The sequence below is a fragment of the Lycium barbarum genome, chromosome 5, assembly GCF_019175385.1.
Source record: "Lycium barbarum isolate Lr01 chromosome 5, ASM1917538v2, whole genome shotgun sequence".
NCBI lineage: Eukaryota > Viridiplantae > Streptophyta > Magnoliopsida > Solanales > Solanaceae > Lycium > Lycium barbarum.
The window spans coordinates 141,510,436-141,534,705 of record NC_083341.1 but is presented as its reverse complement, the minus strand read 5'-3'; the positions used below and the strand labels follow the sequence as shown (position 1 = coordinate 141,534,705).

Here is a 24,270-nt window from a genome sequence, read left to right as displayed (position 1 = left end):
AACATCCTCTACAATAACTCTACATTATCTGGGTGTACCTGCGCGGCATGAAACGCAGCCCCCGAAGAAAGGGGGTCAGTACGGAATAGGTACTGAGTATGTAAAGCATGAGATACAATAAACAGAATCATAATCTGAGCAGGGAATACAGAAAAATAAGTGCAATAACCGGAATATTAAAATGCTTACTCCCAGAACACAGGTAATGCATGTCAGAACATATGCCATATCCGGCCCCATTATGGGACACGGTGGATAAAACGTGGTCGCCACCCCGTCACTGGCGCCACAACACAGCATAACTCCAGAGTAGGGAATAGCTCCGTAGCATATCATATCATATCAGAATGTGCACATATCAAACATATCAGATGGCCATATCATATCATATCATCATATATCAGAATATGTGTACATGGCACGGCATACTTCACAACCCATGTACATGTATACCTGTCCCCTCACATCGAGGCACGGCGAACAATGCAGTGGAATACGCGTGATAACATATCCTGGCCCGGGCTCAGTGAAGGAAGCATTGAGGCATCCACGAGTAGAGTAGTGAGAAACTATATGCATCATAAAACATTTACGAAGACTCGATAGAATAGTCCCAACAATAGGTCATTTAGAAAAGAAATTAGGCGAGGGTCGCAGTACGTACCTTTCGGATATTCCGATAGATTATGTCAAAACAAAACCTTTTGAGATCGTTTGTACATGTCAAATATATCGTAGGACTTAATGGAATAATTAAAACAATTACCTTTTAGTAGACGGAACAATAACTAGAGATTTCCTTTAAATATTTGCTTGAAAACAAATTAATAGCACAAAAGGAGAAAATTTGGAATAGTGGGCCCACCTCGGGTCAACTGAGGTGGCGCACCCAAATTACGTACATAAAACTTTATGGAGCCACTTATGAAGGTTTTAGTGTAATCCGGTTCTGTTTGGGCAAATTATAGATGTTTAGGCAATTGTCTCAACAAGGCATGAAGTACTTAATTCAATTCTATTGAATGAAAAAGAGGTAAATTCAAACTCGGATTTCTAGAGATAGAGTTGTCCCCGAGGCTCGTATCCAAACCTATTAAGTCTAAGACATGCCAAAAGAAGGAAAGGTAAAGCTTTACATACCTTATTTGCCTTTTACGTTTGTCCAAACTCAAATCCCGTTTCCTCCAAAATCTACAATTACAATTACCAAATGTTAACTATAAGCCTTTAGAAATCAAATCTTAAATCCATACTTGTCTACAAATATTTGGGCAGCATCTCCCCTATAAATTCAACATCCCCGAGAATTTAACTCGGCCAAAATGTCAACAACAACACCCACAGCAATACCAACAACACCAACAATCAATACAAAACACATTCTAACATAAGTAGTCTTCCTTTCTACATAATGCAACAACTTCTACTCCAACTTCACACTTTCAAACCAATATCAACGTTTTCATATTCATTTACTAATTTAAGATCATTCAAATACAATTCGAAAGTATTTCATATCATTCTACAAAATATGCAAAAAATCCACCAAAATCCATAATTCACCCGAAAACTCCTCAAGCTGCAACAATAACAATGACAACACATTTTCTTTCCTTCCAAATTCACAAACTACACCAACAAATTTACATGTTAACATTATTATCCATACAATATAAGAATTCATACTAATGTCACATTGACTTCTTCAACATCCCTTCAACAATTACAACTTTCTTTCAAACCATCAAATCTTTATTTTTAGTATAGAATCTACAACAACCACAATCAAGATACTAAATAACATCAATAACAACATCCTCCACATTCTACAAGTTAACTACATTTATTTTCATCAAAAATTCTCTTCAAATCTCATTCCATAATTCACAATGCCAACGGACGAATTTATATCGCTATTTTCCCGTTCTAATCCGTTAAAACTTTAAATAAACTTGTTAGCAATTAAAAGGAACCTTATCCATACCTTAAGAATTCAGCCACCACGTTATCACCCTCCTCCTTGGTTGATTTTTAGCTCAAATTGAAGACAACGCAGCGTACAAAAGTTTTCCCTTCATGGGCTTCGGGATTCGAGGCTCGGATTTTGGTCAAAATTGGTTTTTCTTCTCCAAGGCCTTTTTTCTCTATCTCTCCAGAATTTTCTGGTTGCTCCAGGTCTTAAAATGAAGAAGGAAAGGCTGAAATATCACTTAAATAACATGGGTCATGGGCCTAACCCGGTTGGGCCCGAGTTGGGCCTAGCCCACTGACCTTTCGACCTTAAAACGTCCATATCGCCTTGTACCGACGTTACTTGGGAACCCACGACCAATGGTAGGAAATCTACTTCAATTATCTACAACTTCTATTTCTTGGTATTTTTCCAAATTCCAAACTTATAATACCTTTTTTTCCCCTCGAAGTCAGGTCACCCGAAAACGTTTTCTTAAAAATATTCGTTTGGAGGGCTCCCACTTTGATTTGGCCCAAGGGTCCTTCATGAGTTGTGTTTAACTTTACATATGTGATTCATATAACTTTTCACATGTTCCAAAAAAAAATCTTGACGTGTGGGCCCCACCTCAGCTTACAAATAATCCGACGTTCAAAAATACGGGATACAACACTATCAACGTGATTTTAAATTATGTAGCAACAACATGATTGTCAATTTTTTTGAGGAAGCACGTGTCACGCTCATGCTCTGAAAATGCGGGATATAACAGTAACACCCCAAAATTTTCTTTTTTGAAAGTAGCACCTCAAAATTTTTTTAGAAGGAAAAAAAAAAATTAGTTATGTTTCGGGCGATCTGACTTCGGGAGGTCGTAACCCCATCCGAATTTGGGAATTTGGGAAAACTCATAAAATTAAAGTTGTAGATAATTGAAATACCTTTCCAACCATATATTATGGGCTTATAGGTGACATTTGGATAAAGAGTTATGGACATTTTAATGCAGAACGGTCAAGCTGAACATCAAAATTCGGCCCAACCCGATTCCAAGTCAGGTCAGGCCCAACTCCTTAGCCCATTAAGGGATATTTTCAGCTCCATTCCCCATTTTCAGATCAAAGAATATCCAGAACCTCCTAGAGAAAGAGAGAGAAGAGAGTAGAGAGAAAAAAAACCAAGATTTGATCAAAATCTGAGCTCCGAATCCCAAAGCCCGTGAAGAGAAACGTGTAGTACGAGTTGTTATCGTCATTTTAAGCTAAATATTGACCTTGGGGAAGGATATTTTCTTGGTTGAACTACTGCTAAGGTATGTATAAGATTTATTTTATGTTATTAAAGTGTTTATTTGGAGTTTTAACGGATTAGAACGGAGAAAATAGCATTATAAACTCGTTTGTGGCCTTATTGCAATTTATGGATTGGGGGATGTTTTGTTGGATTTAAATGGGTGGAATTAATGGAGTTATGATGTATAATAATTATTGATATTGTTATTGATGTTGTTGATAAGTTTTTGTTCTTGAATTTGGGAGAATAAAGTGTATGAAGATATTGTATACAAACCCGTTTTTGGATTGGGACTGCTGTTAGTGTTTTTAGCATAACTCCTTGTATACAGCTCCATTTTGAGTGCTTCAAGATGTTCTGGAAATCTATTTCATAGACCTAAAACTTTAATTCAGGCCGTAAAACCCAGTTTTGCCTTTAGCTACTCGAAAAGGGGTGATGAAGTTCAGGGGGAGGTGCTGTCCAGATTTCTATTTTGAACATCCTACATGGATTGCTGTTAGTATTTTGAGCATATCTTTTTGTACAAAATTTCTGTAGGAGAGATTCGAATTTCTATGAGACCCTAAGACATATATCTACAACTTTCATTGAGGACACAAATTCCAGTTTTTCCATTTACCCCTTCGAAACTGAGCAACAATACAAGACAGTAGCGCTGTCCAGAATTTCTGTTTTGATAGTTTGGGCTGATTTTCGTTGATTTCGTGTTTAGTTGTGATGTGCTGGGACTTTTGAATTTAAGTAGATATTTGATTGTGTATTTAAGGTATATATGCTCTTGTACAAGCTAAAAGGAATTATCTGACGAAGTGGACTTTGGTCGGTCTATGGCGTAGATGATTTGAACTCCTCGAGTTGTGGTAGAACTTGTTGTGTGGTAAAACGCCAAGGTTCGTGTATAAACATGAACTTGAAATATTTTATTTTCTGAAAGTTTGAAGTATCTTGATGGGTTGTTTCCTTACTCTTCGTCTTATATTATGGTATGATTATTATCTCAAGTATTGCAAAACTTTCGCTAAATCGCCCACTTGTACGAATTTCTTGATCATTTGGCATTCTTGTTGGGACTTTGTCCTTCTTGTTACGGTGACTTGTCATCGATATTGGCATGCCCCTCGATTCGGATCTTGCCCATCTTGACTTTGGATTTACATTTCGTCTTGACGATGGATTTTCGTCCATTTTTTAGTACGAGTGGAAAGACACTTTCAACATGGTTCTTGATTCTCTTGATATTGGGCGACGACCCTTCTTGATATGGGCTTCGGTCCTTCTTGATTTCGGGGCTTCGGCCCGTCTTGATATTGATTGTGCTTAGTGTGATGGCATGACGTACATATTGGGCGAAATCGATTATTTGACAATTCTCTCGAATTGAATTATAAGCTTTCTTGATACTTGAGCCTTAGTATATTAGTAATGATATTTTGAAACGCTCCAAGGTTTGTATTCGATACTTTGATATACTTGTGCACTTGGGCTTATTGTTACCTTATTGAGTCACCTACAGCGAACAAGGGAATTGGAGAATTTAATGGCTCCAAGCCCAAAGTTTATACACCACTAAGTTTTATGCTTAGCGATAGTTGTTTTCTATCGTAGGTAATGTGCGAGATGAGATATGAAGATGACCATTTGGAGTATACTTTTGGGAGCCTTAGTGAAGATCACATGTGCATATGCATTTAGTTTTTGTAAACCTTTTGGGGACTTGTACATGATACATGTGTGACACTTATGTATGAAATTTTGAAGGCTTGTGGAAAACAAGACCATGTGCTTGTAACTTAAACTTGGTGATTGGTTTTGCTATTTTAGGGTGTGTTTTTAACCCAAGTCATGTCATATACTGAATTTGCATTTTGTCTGTACAAAGGATGATATTAGTTTTGTGAAAATCTCTAGTTTGGGTTTTGTGTATCGTATGGACCCGCAATGTTGTCGATTTGGAAATAAAAGTTCAATGCAAAGTTCTTAAGGGTGTTGACTATTTGAGAAGGGAATTACTATTTTAAAATGGTACTCTGATATTGTATTTTATCTAAGAAATTTTTCGGAGCGCACAAAAAAAAAATGTCGTACTTCCAAATTTTTCCGCATGGGCCTTTTTCCGCTATTAAATATATTTGTGAATATCTTTTGGCGTAAGTTCCTTCTAAACGATGTAAGTGTAAAATTGCCTTTTGTTTCGTAAGGGTGTCCTCCCAAAGGGGGTGGGGGTGCTACAGCTCGGGCTCTGTTTCATCCCTTAAAGTCCTAACGACGCTCCTTGCCCTTTTCTTCGGTTTCTGCCTTTTGTCTGAGGGCTTTTTTCTTTTGTTGGCGGCAGCAAGGATACGGGATATACCCGCTGAGTCGAACTCAGGTGCCAACGCAACCGGTTCAGCTACTGATTCCGGTCTCGGGTCCACAGAACCCTTGGGCAAGCCTGAAAGCTGAAGATGTTACACAAATAAGAGGTAGAAAAATGTCAGGAATACCAATAGAAGCAAAGTATTACCGTGGTTTTGAGTGACCCATCGGCCACGAGAAAGGAGTCCCCATGTCCGATCGTCGTGGGTATGTTGGCTGAGGAGAGCAGTAACTCATTCGTTGAGCTTCCGGACAGCCGGAGGTATCCAACCCACGGCTAGTATAAATAAGAGGACAAGTAGTAAGAATAGGGAAGAACTGGAGTTTGACAAAACATTCAAAAGCAATTATTAGAAGAACTGGACTTACGATTATCATTCCACTGCTCCGGAAAAGGCATGTTACTGGCCGGAATAATGTCCTCGATCCTCACCTGGACATAACGCTCCAACCAGCCCCGGTCTCTGTCTTCATCCATTTTTGAAAAATTCGGATTCCGACTACGCTTAGCGAGTTTTATTACACCGCCCCGGAACAACCTCGGGGAGTATAGCCGTATGAAATGGGCCAGCGTGAACTCTTTTTTCGTATTATTGGCCAACAACCGGAGGCAAGCCACGGTCCTCCAAACTATCGGACCAATCTGGGCCAGGGTAACGTTGTAAGTCCAGCACATATCTAAAATGACCGGATCGATCGGGGGGTCGAGCTTGGGGGTGAAGGGATAAGTATAAACATACAAAAATCCTCCCGATGGTCGGTGACTGACTCATTTGGTCCGGGGGCGAAAATGTGAACCGGACGATTATCCCATCCGCAATCGGTCCGGACTAAATCGAGTTTGTCCCTAGTAATGGACGAGGGATACCGCCTTACGTCAAACTCTCTGTCGGAAACCAGAGAAGGTTTCTCGACCTCGAAATCTTTGTTGTAATTAGGTTTGGACGGTACAATGTCCAAAGCAGTGGGTTCGAATGTGACCTTCCCCTTGGGTTGAGAGGTTGGCTCGGTTCCTTGAGAAGAAACCAAGGGAACATCATGGGAGGTGGTTTCGGTGTTGGCAGACAGTTGAAAATATGGAAAGGGAGATTGGATGAATTCGAAAAAGAAGTTAAAAAATGGAGTAAAGGAACAGTCAAGAAAGAATTCAAAATGGTAAAGGATGAGAAGGAAGCAGCAGCAACACACTCTAAAACAAGAACAGTTAGTGAAGAAGTTGGCGGAGTTTTTTCCTTTCACGTAATATAAGCGATGAATCAGAGGGGATAAATGGTTGAATCAGCAACATCTTTGATATGGAGGATGATTAGAAGTGATGAGATGAAGAAGTAAAAGCAGAGAATAAGTGAAATGAAAAAGGTAAAATGTAAAAATGAAGAGGAAAACGGCGTTATATAGATATGGGATCGAGGCGGTTTCAAACCCCAGCCAACCGGGGGATGCCACGTGTCTCATAATTAATGAGAAATGACTTGAAACGACGTGCGTTACGGCGGTTGTCAGAGCCGACCATCCGGGATGAGACACATGGCCGATGACAGAGGGACGTGACGCAACTGTTCCCGCCAAAATAAAAAGATAACAAAGGACAAATGGAGCCACCGATTTCTTGATTCATCCACTTCCCGTTACACCAATAAAACTACGGCCGAAAAGTGTGGGGACTATCTGTATACGGTAAAAATCGGATATCTGCTAGACCGGTAAGATTGGAGACCGAGGAAAGAAAGAAACAAGCACAAGCATGAAGACTTTATTTTGGGACCGGAGGAGTGCTTGATCCGAAGAAAGCGAAGGACATCGTTTGGTCCGGTTTCTCCGTAGCCGAGCTGATCATGGCCGTTGGTCCGGGTGATCCGTTACACAATTGCCACGCGTCAATACCGTTCTGCCCTATTGTACTATCAATCGTACGGGTGTCAGACCGTATGACCCAACCTTATCCTTTTTAGGGTTTTTCTTTAATTCAAAGGGCTTATGTTGTAAGAAGCCCATAAGGCAAAGCTATAAATATGGGGCATTATCTTACTTTCAAGGGTTGACTTCTTGAGTTCTAGAACATTTGTAATAGCAAAATATATAAATCTCTCCCTCTTAATATTTGATTTTGGTCCGGATTTATTGTGTTCCTCTTTAGATTTGTTCAATCAAACGATACTCAATATATTGGCATACACATTTAGTATAAATCATCGATTACTATTTAGATTGTTCATAGCTGATCCTACTCCATTTTTTCTCAACCAAAATAGATTAAAGTTCAATCACATATTATATACCTCACTCATAAATTTAATTGATTATTCAAATTTGGGATAAACGCATGTGTCAAAAGCTTTTAAGTTCTTGTAGTCTGAATGCTAGACTATATGTGTTGTGATGTGTTCAGGATATGCTTCGAGTGGGACATGGAGACACAAGATTCAAACAGAAATGAGCGGTGGAGGTAAAGGCAAAGCCTTTTTTTAGTTTCCTTTGTCCTAGAGTAAACTTTTTGGACAAAAAGTCTTCTTTAGTTGAAAATGTTTGCTGACAATTGTCGTTTTGCATAACTTTTTTGTGTCTCAATTCCACTTTACCGGATGAAAAAAGATATCCCTACACATATTAAAAATATTAAAACGATAACTCCTTATATAATATTTTTTTATGAGATTTTTTTTAGTAAAGATCTTTTTCTCGCTAAGAGCTAGTATTTTCTTAAAAGATGTGTTAAAGATTAAGTGAACTAGTATTTTGAACCGGAGGGAGTAAAATAATTTTAATATTTTTATTTCACTATTAATAAGATGATTTATAGTCAGTCATACATATATCCTATAATTTATTTCAGATCACAAATTTTAAGAATTCTTTTTTAAAACTCCGCATCTGGTCAAATTCTCATATCAATTGGTATGGAGAGTAGAATTGTACCAAAATTTGTAATTTGGCATAAAAATGCACACGTTGAATGAGATTTATATATGTCCTAAATAAAGGTATGTCCGAAAGATTTCCTAAATAGCATAGCTCTTTAAGAGAAAACCAACAAATTTTCAAATTTTAGTTCATGCAATCTTTTTCCAAAAACTCTAAATCTTTAAACACGAATTACATCCAACCAATTAAAATTAAGAAAAATTATTGATACAACATTTATTATTAACTTATGGTATGAAAAATTATTGATAAAACGAATGCCACATAGCTTGAAATTTATTAACAAATTATTCCAAGTAGTTGTTATATTCTAAAAGATAAGTACATTATTTTCGACGGAATATGTGAATGGGACAATAATAAGAGTTATATATTTTTGTAATTTAATTCTAAGAAAGAAAAAAAATCTTATTAAAAAAAAGCAAATTTTCACCGGAAAATATTACATAAGAGGGTTATCATTCTCATTCAATATATGGAGAGTGTATCGTTTCTCAACTCTTAAATGTTAGGGGTAAAGTGAAATTTAGTTGTTATTTATCCTAAAAGATAAAAATAATCATAACCCCACCCCCACGCCCCACGCAATACTTATCATAGCAGTTTTGGTAGGTGCTTCTGAAATCAAATGTTTAAAGTAAAACATGGAAGAAATCAACACTAATCCCCACCACTCACATGTAATATAGATGTGTCTAAGCATTATTTATTAAGAGAATGGAGAGTCAGTCTTGGTGCAGAAATGCAGGGTAAGACAGCACACAATAGACTCTCGTGCCCTCTCCCCAACCCCGTGCATAGAGAGCTTCAAATGGAGAGTCAACGGAAAGGCTACCGTTTCCATTCTTTGAGGGCTTTCGGGCCTCTCTCGATCTTGGATTTGGAGTTTGTTCTAACAACTGTCATATGCGAGATCCTGATTGTTCCTCCTCCCGGTGTTATTACAATGTAGTTGGCTCTGGGCAGGTTGCTAGGTTGTCTTTGCAGCGGTTTCACATTATTGAACCTTTTCTGTTCAACCCATGGTGGAGCTTCACACACTAAATTCCATTAACAGATTTCAGAAGATTTGACTGTTTCTTTTTTTTCTTTTTTTTGTCAGGAATCTTATTCCTTTGGATGATGATGATGCTTTTCATGTAAGGCAAAGGGGATCTTGTTTTAGTTTCAGGACCATGAATGAAAGTGCAAACAGTCCATATATATTCTCTGGAATTCATTTATACCAAGATTAGACTGAAAACTACTTAATTGATCAGAAGCCTGGATTTGGCTCTGTAATTAGATTATTGTAGCTTCTTAATATGAATTTAATGGCTTCTTAACATTAAGAATATTTTGTGTTTACTAATTACATGTTCAAGTCTTGTTACATTTTTTCTTCTTGGCCAGCTAGCACACAATTTGAAACTCGATAGATGATAAAGTCTGCCCCTCGACCCTTCTCCATTTAATATCAACATTTTGTCCCTGACAAGATTCAAACTCGTGAAGTCACACGTCACGCGCTGCGTTTTTACCACTGAACAAAAACCCTGGAGCAGTCTTGCCACATTTTGTTGTTCTAGTCAATCAATCAAACAAGATTTAGCAATCAAACACAAATAAAAGGTTGAAGAGGCAAATGTCATGTCCCATCTACAGAGTACTGGTTTAACCATCTAGAAATGGAAGAAGATAATCGAAGGGGGAAAAGCAAAACTGCAAGACAATTTTTCCTAACGGACTTTCAAATATTAAATTTCTGCAAAACAATCTGAACGACAAACTAGCCTCCGGAGTAATAAAAACTACGTAATACAAGATTCTACTGACCCTTCGATGGAACTGTCAACACTACACCAAATTTAAAGACCCTTTTTAAGCATTGCCCTAACCCTCATTGGAAGCCCGTACAACCGTATGAATCCTGCAGCATCGGCCTGATTGTAGATATCCCCACTCTCAAATGATGAGATATCTTGTCGGTACAAACTATGAGGACTCTGACGACCTGTCACTGAAACTGATCCTTTGTATAGTTTGAGAGTAACTGAACCCGTTGTAGTCTTGGTAATATTCTCCATGAAAGCATCCATTGACTCGCGAAGCGGATCAAACCACCTGCCAGCATAAACTAACTCGGCATATTTTAGGGCAAGAGAATCCTTGACTTGGATTGTTTCACGATCAAGTGTAAGAGACTCGAGTTCTTGCACAGCTTTGAAAAGGATAGTTCCTCCAGGGGTTTCATAAACTCCACGGCTCTTCATCCCAACGAGCCGATTCTCAACCATGTCTATTCGTCCAATTCCATGTCTTCCACCAATTTCATTTAGCTCAGAAAGAAGAGTTGCGGGAGAGAGTTCCTTTCCATTTACTGAAACAGGAATACCAGCAACTATTCCAATGTTCACATACCTGCACAATTAGAAGTAGTTTTGCAAGTGCGGAAAGAAATGCATCAGATCTTACCTTACTACTGGAATAAATAAGGAAAAAAGAAACAAAAGATTCTTACTCAGGTTGATCAGGTGCATCTTGGGGATCAACTGACATCATATACATATCCTTCATTGGCTCATTTGCAGGGTCCTCCAGAATATCTCCCTTCAATACCAATTTGAAATGAGTTTTACGGGTATAATCAGTTATTCACATAGCCATACTTCAACATTTTTCTTTAAACTTACCTGAATACTTCAACATTTTTCTTTAAACTTACCTGAATAGGGTCAATGGGCAATCAGGAAGGCCCATGACCTAGGTTGGTGTCTTCCAGAATATCTCCTTGTTTACTAAAGAAATCACTGAAGTTTATAAAGAGAAGAGATTCATCTTGTATGTGATTCATTTACCAATCATGATAGTCCTATAGAATTCTCAATTAAGACTAGTACCCTTTATAGAACTCTGTTTCACACATTAAATATGCTACTGGTCCAAGGAAAGATCAGATTGTTCGTTTGGTCAAAGTTCCTAGTGAAAAGAAAATAGTTACAAGAGCAATGAAGGAAAAGCATGATGCTCAAGTTGAGACAAATTCGATATTCGACAAGAACAAAACGGAAAAAACAGGAGATGAAAGAAGTTCCAATACTTCTCATCCAAGTAATTGGATATAGAACGATCAGCATTAATAAATGAGTATCACAAGCTACAAAAGTAGAAAACAAACTAATATTACCTCATGACTAAGGTGCCACAAGTTTCTGTCTCTGCTATAGATAGATTTTTTTGTCACGGGAACTGGTACGTTGTGCTTCTTAGCATATTCAATAGCATCCTCTCTTCCTGTAATTTCCCATTCCCTCCAAGGGGCAACAACACTAAGTTCGGGATTCAGAGCAAAGAATGTCAGCTCAAAACGGACCTGTAGTGGTAAAGAAGCATAGTTGAGTGCCCTGGGCTCAGAAAAATAGGTTTAAGATGATGCTGAAGAGTAGATGATCTGATAAATTGTCATAGAAAAGTTAAAAGAAGATCCAGGATAATACCTGATCATTTCCCTTCCCTGTGCATCCATGAGAAACAGCATCAGCTCCAACCTCTCTGGCGACATCAACCATTGCCTGCAATTATCAGTTAATTTCAGAGTCCGAAACGAATGTAAGGCAACGAGAGCAAACAATGCTAAAAGCGGACATTCATTTTATCAATTGTTATATCTGCTTCCTTACTGGACTGTTAGTAGGCATGTTTTAGTGGACAAATATATGAACACGAAAAGTTTGGCCCCACCAATTATGCATAGTGAAGATGCCCGTGCTGATAATAAAAGCTTGACAACAGAACACATTTAATATAGGGAAAGAAAAGAAACTAGTAGCACACATGTAAAGTTCACAAATGCACCAAAAGAAATTTTCATAACCAAACACGAATCATGAAGAAACAAAAATGACTTCAGCACACATGTAAAGTTCACAAATGCACCAAAAGAAATTTTCATAACCAAACAAGAATCATGAAGAAACAAAAATGACTTCATCAGAATTCCTGCAAATGCAAGTTTAATCTCTCCATTTTGGACTTACCTTTGATTTCCTTGACCCTTTTATAATTATAAGAATTTCAGTTTCCGATTTTATTCTTCCATGACTCGGCTGTTTCAGCCTTCTCCCACACACGTTAATAAACTATTTGTTTCTCTGCAGCCTGCAGGTCAGGCAATTATGTAGATGAAAGACCAACCAGAAAAGATAGTTCTTCAGAGAATGCGATTGCAGAAGCATTTCGCACCAGAAAAGAACGCAACTATGTCTACCAAAGTTAATATTTCCTCCTTTATAGACAGGTTCTTCAGAGAGGTCAACCTGAACTCAACCAGAGGAAATTCACCGTGGGTGCTGCATATGTCTCCAGACTATATTGCTTGGATCCTATAAAAAATTTGTTGAACCCTTCTCAGTTAATTTTGAAGGAGCCAGCAACAAACAGCCACAGCTTCCTATAACATTCCCCCAAAAGAAATGTTTCCTCTCATACAGTCAGGTCGCATTTTGAGAGGCAAACCTGAATCCAACCAGAGGAAATTCATTTAGGGTGCAGTTTACATCTTCCAGGCAAACAACCTACTGCCAAAAGTCAAGAAACAGCCCCATCTTCTTTCTACAAACTCCAATGTCAAGAAAAGTTAAAGTGACCCAGAGAGGGACATATTATTGATTGTTTTGATAACTGTGGTGGATGGGCCAGCTTGCGCGCACCTCGACTAATTCCACGGGATACTTCCACTTCTCACCAGCAACAGGTACTAGGTAACTTTGTCCACCAAGGCTAGGACCGATGGGAAGAAATAACCTAGTGTACTTAGTCTTTATTGGGATTTGAACCTGATTCTCCATTATTTTCTACAGGCTTCTTACTATTGTATTACCAGGTAACTTTGTCCACCAAGGCTAGGACAGATGGGAAGAAATAACCTAGTGTACTTGGTCTCTATTGGGATTTGAACCTGATCTCCATTATTTTCTACAGGCTTCTTACTATTGTATTTCCTTTTCTTACTGATTTTGATATGCTTTACTTGACCCAAGGGTCTATCGGAAACAACCTCTCTACCTTCACAAGGTAGGGGTAAGGCTGCGAACACACCACCCTCCCCAGACCCCACTGGTGGGATTACACTGGTTATGTTGTTGGGATTTGAACCTGAGACCTCATGGTATTCAACCCATTTCATTGACCACTAAGCCACACCCTTGGAGGCTAGAGATAGACAATTATTTTTCCAATATGATGCATATTTTCCAAAATCTTGACTCTCTTTAATGCATGCACAACTATTGTGCATACAACACCTTCATTAACTGACTAGGTTTGTTAATTGCCTACCTACACCCAGTGAAGCACCTAATCTTGGGATTTCTCCAAGATCCTCTGATTTTAATATCCTTGAGAAGTTGCCTGAGAGGAAGAAAACCACGCTTAGTCCAATTATTGTAATAATTACATAGAATCCTTGCACAAGTTCAATCTATCCCAAGAATCACAGATCAAGGCCCTAGAGCTACAAGCTGTAAATCATTCTCTCACAAGATGAATTTTCACGAAAAGAGCAGTTGGACTTGTGATTTTTTCTAACTGACTGTGCAACTCTTATTTTTCCTCTTTTTCTTGGTTCTTTTGTTTTATGCTTGTGTTTTAGGTAACATTACCACTTAAAATGAATTATGCAAGAGAAAGTGTCTGTCACAAAACAACTTAGACTATTTACTTGGGGTACTACAAACTAATTATGATTCTAATATCTAGGAACTTGTTTGCATAAAAATGCACAACTGACCAGAGACCAAAAATGAGATTAAGACAGTCGTGAGTGATCACTAAACTTGTGTTAGACCTCTATTTAGTTGGAAAATAAGCACGAACTTCTCCAACTGATTCTCTTCCCTCTCTTTTCCTAGGAAGGTGAAGGGAAAAATGACCAAAAAGGTTCAATTTATTATTTAAGAGTTACAGTTCACCTTAGCAATAACAGGGCGGGCCATTGATGTCCCAAGCAAGTATTTCCTTTCATAGATAGCACCGGCACGCAGGCAAGGAAATATGTAATCTTTCACAAATTCTTCCGTCAAATCTTTCACTACTAATTGACAAGCTCCACTAGCTTTGGCCTTCGCTTCCAAGCCTTCCAATTCCTTAATCCCCTGCGAAACAAATAATTCATCTCACACATAGGTTCTTACTAAAAGGAACTTGTCTCTTTGACTTCTTTATGCACTACAATTCTATAATTTGTTCTCAACAAGAACATAAAGAACCAATAGGTGACTAGAGAGAAAAACATACTTGACCAACATCTGCAGTGAAACAGACAACTTCACAGCCATAGTTTTCCCTGCAAAACGATAAAAAAAATATTACTAAGAAATAGACGAAGGGATGAAAACATCGCATATAGACCATGCAACAACATTGTTCACTTATTCTGGAAACATATTCTTTTATTTTGATTATTACGGTTTTTTTTTTAAGTATTATGGATATTTATATTTAACAGAAGGAACATGGCCTAAGCCAAAACTATTGTTAAGGAAAATAAAATAAAACAGAAAGGAGCTACCTTAGCCAAGGTACAATAACTGAAGTGTCCAAGCCACCACTATAAGCTAGAACCACTTTGTTCAATTTTTTGCGAAGAGGTTTTTCCCCAACAGCACTGGAGTTTGTTGTCTCTTTCTCATTGGCCAAGACTGCCTGGATAGCTGCAATATTCGAGTAATTTTTCATCATCATGCTATACACTGAAAATCAGCAACCAAACAAAATTGCAAAGATAACCAGGCAGGCAATTTGATGGCACCCCTAATGGTTTGCACAATGAGCTTTCAATGGAATATATAAAATCTCATGGCCGAGTTCGATAGTAATTCTCTGCAGTGTCTGCAGAAAAGTTCAACTTTCTACAGCATTCAAAGTCGTCTAGCAATATTAAAAAATGACAACAGTTAAGCATTTTAAAAGGAAAGAGAACATACTGACTTCAATTTTAGCATTATGTAAAATGTTGAAAGAGTACATACTGGACATAATTTTGGCATTATGTAAAATGTTTTCTTTATTTTCTATGGTTGCTGAAGTTATTGAAAATATTTTCTTTTAAGAGGAAAAAACAGCTGAAGTCAACTAAAAGAAGTCGTTTTCCACTCAAATCCTACTCCTACTAACATGTCTACATTAAATCAACGAACAATATTCCCACGCCCCAACCCTACCCTAGCATCCACCACAATCACATTCCTCCAACTTTATATCCAACCAAACATTGAGAAATGACAAAAAATACTTCTCATGGAAAACATTTTCTGCCATGGCTAATTAGGGTCTTTATGTAGGCTGCTTATATTCCATTATATACAGAGAATTCAAATGCTAATATAGGTGTATACAAAGACATTGAAATGCTAATCAAGACCATAGCCCAATGCGTTAGAACAAGAATCACTAAAATTACATGCATGAGCACCTATTTTAGCTGGACTGAAATGATTCATTGCTGGGAAACTGGGAAAGTATGTGTGCTTGGAAGTCGATATGATATATCGAACAGAACAAAAACACTTCCAACTTCACAAGAACATGAATGTAGTCAAACGAGGTATTTCCTTATAAAGATTAGATTTTTCACAAAGAATACTGCTTTAGAATAGCAATAACTTAAGGTCTTACAACTCAAACCGACTGGCACAAGTCATTGAGCCTCTCCAGAAATGCATACAGCATTAAAAACTGTTAAATAATATAATATCTTGACCTAAAACCTAAACTCACCACCAACCATTAACAATAAATATATCGCCACATGCTTGAACCAAGACAAGAAAAAGAATCAAGCTCACATGTGAACAGACATGTTTCAGACCTATATAATCTAGGGCAAGTTACACATTTAGTCGGTTGGCCAAAAATAATTACATTCGCTAGCCAAATCTACAAAAGAACATACACTATTAGTTTAAAACATGTACATTTTTAGTACATTACAATTAATATACACAAAATATACATTTGATGGGCAGTTATACAATGTAAAAATCCCTATAATCTATCAAGAAACCAAATAAAAAGCTAGTAAAAAATACCATGAGTGGCACAAGGTGAAGCAAAGCTAGAACTTTTATGAGAAATCCCAAGACCATTAAATTCACTAGCTTTTACACCAAGCTGCAATAACCAAAACAACAAAAAACAAAACCCCATCAGTATAAATTTCAACTAAAAACATTAAAACACATCAAATAAATTAAAAGGATATCAAGAACACCTCTTGTAAAGAATCCAACTTTTTAGAACACCAAAACTTATCTTGAATCCTAGGGGTACCTGCATTTGCAAATTTGTCATCATAAATATCTCCAAAAAACAATCTTTATAAGATTTAAACCATTTTTAATAACACAAAAGCCAAAAAAAAAAAAAAAAGTAGAAAAAAATTGATACTTTTTATAGCTCCAAAAAACCAAACTCCAAAAAAATTTGAAAAAATGATACTTTAATAGCTTAGAAACCAATCTTTATAAGATTAAAACCATTTTTAATAACACAAGCACCAAAAAAAAAAAGGTGAAAAATTAAAAAAAAATGATACTTTTTATAGAGCCCTTGAAGAGAAGATCCATAGAAGAACATGAAGAAATTGCTTGAACTTGAGCCATTTGAGTAGTATTTTAGTTTATAAATTGATAATCTTTTCAAGAAAAGAAAAGAAAAGAACTGAAGAAGAGTATATGAGGGGAAAAACAGCGAGCAAAGAGTAGGTTTGGTTTAAGGGTGTCACACTTGGAAAAGAACCCTTAAATAAATAAATAATTAAGATTTTATTTTATTTAAATAAACATAAACAATAAAACAAAAAAAGAATATACATAAAGCAACGTTTCTACCTACTCCTATTTATTTAAGGAAAAACTGTGAGAGACAAAAAAATTCCAGACTGAAAAGTAGTATTGATCCCCTTTTTTAAGGAAGAAAGTCCAAAATAAGGAATGGGGACCTATTTGAAATCGAAAAAAGTGATCTGTTTACATCTTTTTCATGCGTAAAGATCAAGATCTGTCGTAAGAAAGTCGTAATACTAAAAACAAGTTTGTAAAGGGCTACGACATTATTTCTCCTAAAAAATATTAGAGTGATTTGATATGTGAGCAAGTTATACTGAATTATAATGTGAGAATTATAATAATGAAAATAACTAATTATGAGATTATTATATATTTGTAGATATTTAATTTATGAGACTTTATGTACACCCTACCTTCTAAATTTTACTTGTGAAATTACACTGAATATGTTATTGTTGTAGCAAAAAAAATGAATATACGGGTTATAATCTATAATTTATTTTTTATTTTGATACTCGATATATGTGGATAAACTTTTAGTTTATTTTTTAAATTTAATTTTAAATTTTAAAACAACAACATACCTAGCATAATCCCACCAAGTGGGGTCTGGGGATGGTAGAGTGTATGCAGACCTTACCCCTACCTTTTGACGGGTAGTTAGGTTGTTTCCGATAGACTCTCAGCTCAATAATAGATGAAAAAACATCAATAATAATAATAAGTAATAATTCAAGATAATAGGACGATATAGTGAAAAAAAACAATCAATCCAAAGCATTATAACACATGGCAAACTACTATCAAACACAAGGGCTTACAAGAGTAATATTACGACTGTCGGTATGCAAGGATAAGTAGAAAAACATTCATCTACTAACTAACCCTCTACCCTAATTCGTGTCCTCTATAATCTCCTATCTACGGTTATGTCTTCGGTAAGTCGGACCTGTGTCATGTCCTATCTAATCACCTCTCCCCCGATACTTCTTCTGCCTACCTCTACCTCTTCTAAAATCATCCATAGCCAGCCTCTCACACCTCCGTACTGGAGCCTCTGCACATGCCCGAACCATCTCAATCTCGCTTCCCGCATCTTATCCTCCATAGAGGCAACTCCCACCTTATCTCAGATATCTTCATTTATTATCATATCTCTCCTAGTATGTCCACACATCTATCGCAACATCCGCATCTCCGCAACTTTCATCTCTGAACGTGAGAGTTTTTGACTGGCCAACACTCCACTCCATACAACATAGTTGGTCTAACCACCACTTTGTAGAACGGTAGCTTTGAAGAACGATAGATACGTTATTTTATGATGAAATTATATCCAAATTTATTATTCATGTAAAGAGAGGTATAAAATAAACGTGATTGTGATATAACAATATTAAAATTTGCTTGTTTCTACCAAATAAGAGGTGAAATAATCACACGATTTATGCCATAATCATTGTCTGTATCCCAAGTTGCACGTGTAAAAGAGAGAGATGGGTTTTAGGGTTTATAGTCTGTTTGGCCAAGTTTTTTTTTTTTTTCAAAAGTGCTTACTTTAAATAAAAAAAAAGTGAGGTATTTGACTAAGCTTTTGGCAGAAAACAAATGCTTTTGGAGAGTGTACCAGAAGTAGTTTTCAGAAGCTAAAAAAATAACTTCTGCCCAAAAGCACTTTTGAGAAAAATACACGTAGAAGCACTTTTTTAAATGTTGGCTAAACATTAATTGCTACTCAAAAATGATTTTTAAATATTGGCAAACACAAATTGCTCTTCGCCAAAAGTCCTTTTTTTTTTAAAAGCACTTTTGGAAAAAATAATTTTTAAAATAAAATGATTTTAGAAGTGTAGCAAAACGTGGTATGATTTTTTTTTTTTTTTTTGAATTAGTAGTACTATTTTAGGTGGAGTATTGAAGGATTTGAGTTCAGTTGTAGACAAAATATGGCTGTCATTTTCAAAAATCTTATTCTTTATTTTGCCCGAATAGGTTAATAATAATGTCCACCAAGAAAATCCGATCATCAAACGAGCATGATAAATTACATTATATTGGATTAAGCTATTTTTGTCCCAAATCATAAAGTGATATGGTGAAATAAATTAACGAGATTCTTGAGCCTTAGAATGGTGAAATTTTCCAAAGAGAGGGCCTTCCCTTAAATAAACAAATGTTACGCAAATCTGAATTAATTGAATCTGTGAGTTCCGAATATCAAATAATTAAACATAAAAAAATTCTCTAATAATAAAGGTTCCTGAAAATATCCAGTTTCCTTGGACATGCTATGTTGATCTTACCTAATGCTCGCTCCGTCTTAATTTATGTGGCACAGTTGAAATTTTAAGAGTCAATCAAAAAAAATTTAATTGGAATTTCTTGATATCTCTTTTAAATATTTTAAGTTGTAAATTATTGTGCTTTATTATAATACTATTTATATAATTTTTAAATATATAAATTTTATTTCAAAGAACTTAAAACTTCTATGTCCGAATTTATGATCAAAGTTTAGAAGTTTGAATTCAAAAATTCACCTTTGGCACATAACTTAGGACGCAGGGAGTAACAAGTTCCGTGAAAATAGTAGTAAACGATTTAAACGTTTTCCTCTCAAAATATAAAATAATTGTTTAAATGCTATTAGGCCTAATAAGTTGGGAAAGTGTATGGAATTGGCCAAACTATAAAGGCCTGCACGCTTTAATTCCATACCTTTTTGAAATGGAAGACACAACTATATAAAGTGCTTATCACATCACAAACTATGATACAAAAACATTTTACCATATATACAAAATGGCACTCTCATATAACTCTGTCTTGTTTCTGATAGTTTCTCTACTATTAATCTCCTCCATGTCAACAAGCGTGAGAGCTGATCTGGTTAACGATGTTTGCTCGAAAACACTAAAACCCGCTATATGTCTATCCGCTTTAAGAGCGGATCCTCGATCCAAATGTGCAAATCTCAAAAGCCTTGCAACTATCTCAATAGACATATCACTAAAGAAAGCACAATCCACACAGGATCTTGTTAATAAGTTGCTTAAACAGGCCACAGATCCAAAACTAAAGACACGATATGATTCGTGTTTGGAGAATTACGATGACGCCGTTGATGAACTTGGAGGATTGCCAGCTTTTTTGAAGTCTAAAGACTATGGCGGTTTAAATATTCATGCTTCTGCTGCTTCGGATGGTCCTTCTACTTGTGATGATAATTTTTCAGAACCACCTGCTGAAGCGCCCCAACTCAAAGATGCTAGTGACAAGCTTCGAGGACTTATTAGTATTATTTTAGTTATTAGCAATCTATTGTAAGGTTAGATACATAAAAATTTATAGATTTATGCAAGGTATTGTAATCAACTTGAAAAATATGAAAGTTAATAAATCATAAATTTATATTTCCCAGCACTTAAATTTGTTTGTTTTATTGACGGCAGACTAGACGATCTTATGTATTTCTATATTTTTAGTCAAACCGTTGGTGACTTGGCGGCGGTTCACTGCCTCGCCTGCGAATTTATGTAGAAAAAATGAATCACGTGAATCCATAGTCATCTGACTAAACTCGATATATTATGTATATAATTCTTAAAATATCTCTAATATAAATTAAAGGAACACATGATCAAACAACACTGAGTGGAGCACTGTTTAAGTGCTGGGTTTAATCCCTTATGGTCACGGGATTGAATCTAACTAAATGAACTTTTGCGTCTTTTTTTTTTTAAAAAAAAAAGAATTTTTAAGCAGCCTGCCTCTTGAAATCCTGAATTCGCCTCTTATCAAACACTTATCCAATTTGTGTCATAATTATATTCAGGTGTTCGCCTTTGCTTCAAACAGTTATCCAATTTGTGTCACAATTATATTCAAGTGTTCCCGTGATTTTGTTATCCTCGTGTGGGTCAACAACATCTTCAAGGCAAATTAAATTACTCTCTTAAGCTCGTTTTTAGCACGAATTAATAATGAAAATTTACGAGACTTTACAAATTAAGAGGGAAGAGGAAGAGAGGAAGAGAAGAAGAGGAAGAAGAAAATGACGATGATATAATAGTTTTGTCAATCTGGAATAAAAGAAAAATTCATGCCTCAAGAAAAAACGTGATTTTTAATTCATAGCAATAACTTATCCAAAGTACTACATCCAGGGGCGGAGCCAGCATATGTCCAGGGGGTTATCCGAACCCCCTCGGCGAAAAATTACAGTGTATTTTCAAAATTAAAATTATTTTATTATGTATATATAATAGATGTTGAACCCCCTGACTTCTTCGTATATTTACCTTTTAAAATTTTTGAACCCCCTGGATGAAAATCCTGGCTCCGCCACTGACTACATCATGAGACTATAACTTGGTAGTTTTGTAATTATTTCGAATAAGAAAATAATTCATGCCTAAAGAATAAATATGTGAAAACACATAGTAATAACTTATCCAAAGTACTACAACTTGGTATTTTTGTCGCTTTTGAATAAAAGAATAATTCACACTAATGTGTTTCCTTACCCTCTGTTTGGATGGTTGTTTCGCGTGGTTCATTAATGTACAGTATGGTATGATACAGTATGTTGTTGTACTGTATTAATGAACACAATGTTTGAATAAACTGTATCGTTTGTTATGGTTTAATAAGCATCCATAACTCTTTTTAAGCACTCGAAACTTGTTATGGCTTATGCTCAAGGAATTGATTTCTTTTCCTTATAATTCAACTGAAGTCAAGGCAGTTTCTAAGGGTTTACACTAGTGTGAATTTAACCACATACAGAACCTTCTCCTATAGAAATGGATTCACTCCTTGTAGTCAACTTGTTTAAGGGCAATTGTTCTATCCCCTGGGAAGTACAAGAAGAGATGGAAGATATGCAACAAATAATTCAGAAACTTAATGCTACAATTGTCCACTATCTAAGGGAAGGAAACTTTGTTGTAGATGCACTGATTAAATTTGGTAGTTTATCCTCTCATACTACATACTTTTACATGTTCTTTAATGTGCACGATATGCTAGAGAGGAACTTTAGCAATGTAGTAATCATGTTCTGTATTAGTTCGCTCCTTTTTATTTGATGTGACATACTTTTTTCCTTTTCCATTGTTCTAACAAAAAGAACACTTTTTCTGCATGAGTTATCGAAATCATGTTCACACGTATTATGTTCAAGTATTCGAGAATAATAAATTCAATGACAAAAATGAAAAAGCAACATAATTCTAACTTTGCATGGCTCGCCTTGCATCAGACTCAAATTTTCGAAGTATCAACTCAGAAATGAGCTTGATCGAGTACTTGAAAAGTACCCATCAACCACCAGGCAAGCGTCATAAAAGTGTAATGCATGAAAGAGCTATTTAAATAATCTTATAAATTAAATTTATCAGTTCGAACATGATGTAGACAAAAAAATAAAATATCTCATCACAATTCACAAAGTATCAATAATATCAATTGAATCAATATATATGACCCGTCTCAAGATTTGAATTTATCTATTTTTTTAGAGTTTTGCGTTTTATCCTCTTATTTAAATGCTCTAAATAAATAAAATAAAAATTCTAAAAGCCGCAACTTAATTCTCTTCCAGTTTATTTTTTATGTGCATTTTTACCTTTTTTCTTTTAAAAATTATTAAAAAAAATATGTCACCTCTTTTAATCGTCATAAATAACTAGGGCTCCATTTCTTCCTCCTTTTCCTTGCCAGGCAAATCTCCTATGCAGCAAAATATTTCTTGACCCTCTGAAGTCTAAAGTTCAATTCCGTATATTAACACTTCCTTGCTCTGTCATATTAATCTAGCTAATACCTGAATTAAAAAAAAAAAAAAAACAGTAGAAAAAGAAGGGTATTAACGTTTTTTATAAAGTTTAATGTGCATATTCTTTTTTCTGGTTTCCAATCCGGTGCCCGGTACCCCCGCATTGAAGCTCGACAATATTCGGATTCGTGCCGTATAGAACCCATTTCTGGGGGGAGCGTTCCTTACTAAGGATTTTTCCACACCCAGGACTTGAACCCGAGACTTCTCAGTTGAGGGAGAAGTAGTCTCATCCACTACACCACATCCTTTGGTGGTAATGTGCATATTCCACGTTTTCATGATTTAATTAAAAGGAGGGGGGATCTTTAGTAATATAGAACTCCTTATTTTTTCTTAAAACAAAATCATCAATGATAATATTGACACTGCAATAAACTTCACGACATTAATTAGAAGTATAATTTACTCAATATAGAATATAATTACCAAAATTAAAGGAATATGATTTCGAGGTCCTAATTTTGGTTCTACCAAAAATATATCATTAATAGTAATATAATTACATTTTTATCCAACATGAAATGTAACTTAATTTATTCTTTGACGGTATATAAAAATCGATCAATATTTAACTTTGGGATTTCCTGCTTTTATAACAGTGTATATTTATAAATAGCGAGATTTTCTTTAATTGCCGAAGTATTAATAAAAAAATTCAAATGTTCTAGACAGGAAGAGTATATTTAGGACTCAAATATGTGTATATCTATTATTGACATGACATCTATGGAGATGGCCAAAATCTACGATTTGATACAATATTGATCTACTAGTAAGACTATGAAGCAAGAAGCTAGCAAATTCTTACCAAAGTAAATATGAGTAGATTCTTAATTTTTTTTCCATAAAGGTCTGGACGCTTAATTCTGTATCTTTCAAAATCTTATTAAATTAAATATGAGTAGATTCTTAATTTTTTTTCCATAAAGACCTGAACGATTTGTTCTTATCTTTCAAAATCTTATGAAATTAAATATGAGTAAATTCTTACTTATCTTTTTTCCTTAAAAGCCTGCACGCTTTGATTTCATACCTTTCTGTATCGAAAGAAACAACTATATAAAGTGCTTATCACA

General features: G+C 35.7%; 3 protein-coding genes across 3 annotated transcripts in view; 2 read left to right on the top strand and 1 right to left on the bottom strand.

The window, feature by feature from the left end:
- LOC132641966 (wall-associated receptor kinase 3-like) overlaps positions 1-9,901 on the top strand; it is a 28,331-nt gene extending 18,430 nt beyond the window's left edge. The window contains exons 2-3 of the mRNA XM_060359136.1: positions 7,995-8,051; positions 9,630-9,901. Coding sequence (XP_060215119.1) covers positions 7,995-8,051; positions 9,630-9,670 — 98 coding nt within the window. The 3' untranslated portion in view covers positions 9,671-9,901. The remainder of the gene's footprint in view (positions 1-7,994; positions 8,052-9,629) is intronic.
- A 212-nt stretch (positions 9,902-10,113) lies between these two features.
- LOC132641964 (argininosuccinate synthase, chloroplastic-like) lies at positions 10,114-17,285 on the bottom strand. Its single transcript, XM_060359134.1, has 10 exons — positions 17,100-17,285; positions 16,776-16,834; positions 16,594-16,675; positions 15,075-15,216; positions 14,801-14,849; positions 14,476-14,658; positions 12,004-12,078; positions 11,694-11,879; positions 11,028-11,116; positions 10,114-10,927 (listed from the first exon to the last, which is right to left on the bottom strand). Exons 1-10 carry the CDS (start codon positions 17,164-17,166, stop codon positions 10,375-10,377), a joined length of 1,485 nt encoding a protein of 494 aa, XP_060215117.1. The 5' UTR covers positions 17,167-17,285; the 3' UTR covers positions 10,114-10,374.
- A 2,861-nt stretch (positions 17,286-20,146) lies between these two features.
- LOC132642857 (pectinesterase inhibitor-like) lies at positions 20,147-20,767 on the top strand. The gene has a single exon (XM_060359884.1). It carries the CDS (start codon positions 20,155-20,157, stop codon positions 20,677-20,679), a length of 525 nt encoding a protein of 174 aa, XP_060215867.1. The 5' UTR covers positions 20,147-20,154; the 3' UTR covers positions 20,680-20,767.
- Positions 20,768-24,270: the final 3,503 nt, after the last annotated feature.